The sequence below is a fragment of the Arabidopsis lyrata genome, assembly GCF_000004255.2.
Source record: "Arabidopsis lyrata subsp. lyrata unplaced genomic scaffold ARALYscaffold_6, whole genome shotgun sequence".
In the NCBI taxonomy this organism is placed as follows: domain Eukaryota; kingdom Viridiplantae; phylum Streptophyta; class Magnoliopsida; order Brassicales; family Brassicaceae; genus Arabidopsis; species Arabidopsis lyrata.
Window position 1 is genome coordinate 12,168,206 of NW_003302550.1, and position 6,458 is coordinate 12,174,663.

Here is a 6,458-nt window from a genome sequence, read left to right on the forward strand (position 1 = left end):
GTAAAATTGACCATCACACATTTGATCTGTCCACTTGGACTGATACTCAAATGGCACTATATTAAATTAATGACTTTTTTTTTTTTTTTTTTTTGTCAACAGCTTAAATTAAAGCTCAAAAGAGCCATTTTTTTTTTTTTTTTTTTTTTTTTGACAGCTATTAAATTAATGACTAATAGCTGTCAAAAAAAAAAAATTAAGGACTAATAAAGGCATAAATTTTTTATAACACAAGATTTTATTTTACAGTATGCAAACTCTAAGCATATGGCACTTGGTTATTTGGGCTTAGTAAAAATTCTATAAATTAATGCTCGATAGATAATATCTTCGATCCCAAATAAGTGTTTTAGCTCATTTAATATATTGATAAATTAATAACTTTATAAACTATTTAAATATCATAGTTTTGATATTATTAATTTATAGAGGTTTCGACATTATTGATTTATAGAGCTTTTACTATTATAGGATGTAAAAACGAAAAAATACATTGATATTGGGTGCTTATTAAAATATGAAAAAGGAGAATATATCTATAAACCAAATTATCTTTCTTTTCTTTAGCTACATGTCATGGACCAAAATCTCTATTACAGTTTTGTCGTTACTTGTAGTTGCATCCATTAAAACTCATACAAGGGTGTACTAAACTCGGAATAATGATTTAACACATCTCTACATGATAATCTAATCAAGGCGCAACATAAAGTCTTCCTCTTTCTCTATCTCCACTATAGTCACTCTTTGTATTTCCATACTCTCTGGCACATAGGGTAATGAGCTTGGCTCGTCTGTGAATTAACCCACTTCAGTATACAATGAGATGAAAAGAATGGTTGTAAGCTCCCCAAACTGCCCAGTAACCGTAATAGTCTACATGTGTAGGAACTTACTTTGAGGGCAATCATCCCCGGGGAGTTTGCAATCAGAACAAGAACTGTCAAATGGCATTCGACATTATCCACATGTCTCATCTTGAGCATCTCAAGTACCCCATCCCATCTAAAGTTTCTCACAATGCAAAAGTTTTGGTGTATGAACTGTAGGAGAATCCAATAAAGGATTTATTGAAGCTAATGAAATAGAAAATTGTCAAAATACTATAATTTGAAATAGCTTATTAGAGTTTTATTGTTCAAAAATATAAAAAGAGGAAAAAAACTTAGATTGACACAGAAGACAAAGAGATTGTGGATTAATATTTCATAAATGTGTTGAATGAGAGTTGTCTCAAAACAATCCTCAGAATTACATCTTTTGGTCACATAAGAATTCTATGTATATCACTTTCCAAAGAAACCTAATATACATGGGCTTACAATAACACATTAGATTTTTTTGGGTTTGTGTGTTTAGCTTCTCAATACATTAGACATTTTTGGGCTTTTGTTTAGCTTCTCCCTTAAATGTCTTATATGAAATGGAATTGTATGTAATACACGTATACTAGTAGGACAATGAATTTACTCTGCTTTTCGGAGTTAGTAGACATTGTAGCACTGAGAGTCAAGGAAAAAAGATTGAAAAAAGATTTAGACAAAATCCTAAATGCTGGCAGATTGAACTAATCTTAGGGCTTGATTGGTTCTCCCGCTAGCACCCTCCTAGCGGTTGGTTGCGGTTGTTAGCGGTTGGTGTCAATCATGGAAACCGTTCCATATCGCTTCAAACCGCTCGAAATCGCTGAATTTCAAAAGCTCCTTCCCGCAAGCGTTTGCGGTTGCAGGCGGTAGCGGTTGGATTTTAAAAAAAATTAATTAAAAAATAAATCAAATGTTTACTTATAATTATTATAATATATATTAATCCTATATATATCTTTCATCTTTCTATCACGTTCTCATGAGAAAACCCTAATCAATATTCTCAAACCCTATTCTCTCAATTATGTCTTCCACCCAAACTGATGAAAATCAAGAATCAAACGTAAGTATCATATATCCTTTTATTTATTTATCACTTCATGTGCAACTCTTCGAATATTTTTCATGACATCGTTTTTTCTTTTCATTATGTATTGGTTTGCTTGATGATTAATATATGTTTTGATTTCTTTTCTCGAATAGAAACTCACTTGGTCAGATGAGATGACCCGTCTCTTGTTAGAATTAATAGCACTAGAGAAACAAGCTGGAAATTCTAGAGGCAAAAGTTTGAGTGAGAAAGGAAAAGAAAACGTTCTCACGGAATTTAAAAGCAATTTCCACTAACCTTAAATTGGAACAAAATTAAGAACAGACTTGATACTTTAAAGAAGCAATACGAAGTCTATCGTAAAATCACGTTTGGGTCGACTGGGCTTGGAACTAATCAAAGGACAGGAAGTCTTGATGCCCCTGACCATTGGTGGAAAGATAAAATTAAGGTACGTAACCACATAGTTGTATTTATATATTAATTTCTTGTTTTCTATTTTTATTTTGATTGAAATTTGTTTTTGGTTTATAAGGCTTATCCTGAAGCTGCTAAACTTCGGTCGCACCCACTGCGGTTTATACCACTATCTTGTTACAAAATTTCTTTATTTTTAATAATTATTTAGTGTTTTATTTATGGTTTTAATTATTAAGAATGTTCAATTTTTCTAATATTATCATAATAATATATTGGTTTTTTTATTTCTTTTGGTCATTTTTTTATTTCTTTTGGTTTACCAGGCCCTTAATCTATCCTATATGAATCGGTTGAGAGTTGATAACAAGAATTCTCGTAAACTAGAAAGTCATCGATGTTACTAACCAAAATTCATGAATCGTAAAACCAATGACTATGGGTCCGAATGTCACTCCGATTTAGGCGTGACTCCGATTTGAGAGAAGGAGCGATGTAGTTTGGGTGCGGTGTGATTAATCAAATTTATGAATGGTAACGTGATTCGGGTACGATCCGTTATCTTATTTTTCTCGAATGACAAAACGATTAGGGTGCGATTAGATGACAAAATTACTTAAAAGGGTACTAGTTATATTATTATTGTTATTTATGCTTTACTTATTTATTTGATGTATTTTTCCGCAAAAACGAGTTATTCATTTATGTATTTTTACTAAAAACACGATTCTATTTCTTCCTGCCAATAATATATTTCCGGTTTTCTCGCCAAAAACGTGATTTCACGTTTTCCCGACAAAAACATAATTTCACGTTTTCCCGCCAAAAATACATTTCTGGTTTTCCCGCCAAAAATATGATTTCCGGTTTTCCCGCCAAAAACGTAATATAACGTTTTCCCGCCAAAAACGTAATTTCACATTTTTCGCAAAAAACGTGATTTCCGGTTTTCCCGCCAAAAATATGATTTCCGGTTTTCCCGCCTAAAACGTGATTTTCGGTTTTCTCGCCAAAAACGTAATTTTTGGTTTTCTCGCCAAAAACGTGATTTCCGGTTTTCCCGCCAAAAACGTAATTTCACTTTTTCCCGCCAAAAACGTAATTTTACATTTTTCGCCAAAAACGTGATTTCTGGTTTTCCCACCAAAAATATGATTTCCGGTTTTCCCGCCAAAAACGTGATTTCCGGTTTTCCCGCCAAAAACGTAATTTCAAGTTTTCCCGCCAAAAACGTGATTTTCGGTTTTCACGGCAAAAATATGATTTCCTGTTTTTCCGCCAAAAACATAATTTCACGTTTTCCCGCCAAAAACGTGATTTCTGGTTTTCCCACCAAAAACGTAATTTCACGTTTTCTCGCAAAAAACGTGATTTCAGGTTTTCCCGCCAAAAATATGATTTATGGTTTTCCCGCCAAAAAACGTAATTTCACGTTTTCCCGCCAAAAACGTAATTTCACATTTTCCCACCAAAAACGTAATTTCTGGTTTTCTCGCCAAAAAAGTAATTTCACGTTTTCCCGCCAAAAACATTATTTCCGGTTTTCCCGCCAAAAAATATGATTTCCGGTTTTTCCGTCAAAAACGTAATTTCATGTTTTCCCGCCAAAAAGATTATTTCCGATTTTCCCCTCAAAAACGTTATTTCCGGTTTCTCTGCCAAAAACATGTTTTCCCGCCAAAAACGTGATTCTACGTCTTTCCGCCAAAAACATGATTTCGTGTTTTTTCGCAAAAAAATGTGAATTTCTTTTTTTAGCTAGACCGTGGAATGGTCTTGTGTACCTAATGATCCAATGGAACAGTCTATGGTCGCTCTTGAAGAATCTCGATATGTCCGGACGAAATGAGACTTATATATTACTAGATATGGATCCGTGTGTTGCACGGGTTGCCGATCGAGATTATCATTCTTAATATTTTTATTTTATTTTTGTAAGCTTAACTAAAATTCTATAAACATATATATTTTAGAAAATGTAGCATAAATATTTCTAAATATAGATTTATTAGCATAATGCACAATATAAAACATTATTTATAGTTATGTTATAATAATTATTAAATTATCTAATATAAATATTGGCCTATTTATAAAAATTATATAATTTTTTTCTTATTATAAGTTATGAAGTCATAAATATTCATATGTTGCATTATTGAATTTTAATAAGTTATTTACATTCATCGGAAGAGTGTGTTACATCTTATAATTTCAATGTGGGCAAGATGGAAACAAAACTATGATAATAAGAAAAGATAAAATTATAAGTTACGTAAACATATGAACGATATATGTATAATATGTAAACATGTAGTCTGAGTTACGTAAATATAGATGTTTTTTTAGAAAAGTTTAACGTCATAATAAAATTGTGACAATAAAAGAAGAGAAATATGAGACTGTCTATATCCATGTCATGTAACTTAATTGAAAATATGAAATATCCTCAATTTGCTATATGGCTTTTGTCATTTTAGGCCCACATTATAAATTTCTTCGTTTTTATTATTTCTAATTCTCAAATCTCTATGTATCTCTCATTAGATTTCTCTTATTTTTGTTCGAATTCCTCATTCTTTCTCCTTCTATCCCTCTCGTCGGATTTCTTCACAACCATATCTTTATTTTATTTTTTTCCCTATCTCAATTTCTCGCATTCGTCGGGCATCACTACCGAGTCTCACTACTCTGACCCACCACCACAACTAAATCTCACTACTATCACAATAACCACCACCATCAATACCGAATCTCGCTAATTCCGACTCACCACCTTTATCAATATTTACCGCCGCCACCACCACCAAGCTTGAATCCCCATCATCAACATCAACACCACTGCTACCGCCTCTTATCCTCTTTCCCCAACTTCTCTTATTACTCTACCTTCTTTACCTCCTTCGACATTAGACCAAGCCCCTCTGACAATAGCTCTAGTCTATGTCTATCGCCGTTTATAATTATTAATTTGCCTTAATTATATTCATTAGATTTGAATATTACATGCTATTTTTAGAAAAACATCGTGATTCGAAATACTTTTTATAATTGATATGATATAATATAGTTAAGAAATTAGTTTGCTTAATGAGAAAATATGAGACAATCTATTTGTTTATATAAAGGTGACTATTTACTATCTTTTTCTTATAGGATTAGTAACTCATTGCATAATTTTCTTAAAAAATTTTCTAATTTTAAATTTTTTTCTTGTACAGTTAGTAACTTATAAATAAAACGTTTAGCATAATTTTATAATTTCGATTTTTATGTAAATATACATATAAATTCTCTATATATATGTATAGTTTGCTAGATGGCAAAAACTCTTACGTAAATATATGTACAATTTCTTTATAATTAGCTTTTTAAAATTTAAAATTGTTTAAATTTATAATTATCCTTTTACTTTTTTTAAAAAAAGGAAAATTTTATTTGACAAATGTCAAAATCTCAGATCGAAAAATTTAACACGTATCATACTAGAGTTAGTTGGCTATAGCTTAGTGATTTGAGTTCTAGAACGGTTTGATAATAATCCTAATTAATTTTGCTAGATCTACTATTTGTTTGTATCCTGAAAAATTCTCTAAACCTGACGTTTTAATCCATCTGAATTTACACTTGATTTAATTGCTTTTCTGTCTTTTTATTTGCTTGATTTTATTTAACTTAATTTCGAAACTGTTAGTTTTCTGTGTGAACCAAAGAACTTTGTGGAATTGACCCTTAAGTGCTACAGTGATTTCTTATTTGGGAGAGCTTGAGGTCTAATTTGATCCATATAAAATTTGGCACCGTTGCCGAAGTTCTTGGGAATTACCATTAAGTTTTGTTTAGAAATTTTATCTAAATTTTTCTTTTCTTTTGATACTTACGCGTTTTTTTTGTGTGTGTTTCAAGTGCATGTCTAAATGCAAAACTCAGAGCATCAGAGAAAAGGAACTCGTCAATTTGTCTACACTTGAATTGGCAAAGTTATAACGCACCAACCGCAAAGCTCAGAAATCATGAACAATGGTTCGTGGAGTAATCAGAGCTGATGAACAGGGAGTTTTGAGAGATAGACAAGCCTACAATGAGGCTGGACATAGACTTTATTATCACGGGATTTTCATACC

General features: G+C 31.7%; 1 protein-coding gene across 1 annotated transcript; it reads right to left on the reverse strand.

Annotated features, from left to right (window-relative positions):
* Positions 1-581: 581 nt before the first annotated feature.
* LOC110227914 (anaphase-promoting complex subunit 11) lies at positions 582-1,005 on the reverse strand. The gene is given in 1 exon segment (XM_021023935.1): positions 582-1,005. A coding segment is annotated over 1 exon segment (129 nt). The 3' UTR covers positions 582-876.
* Positions 1,006-6,458: the final 5,453 nt, after the last annotated feature.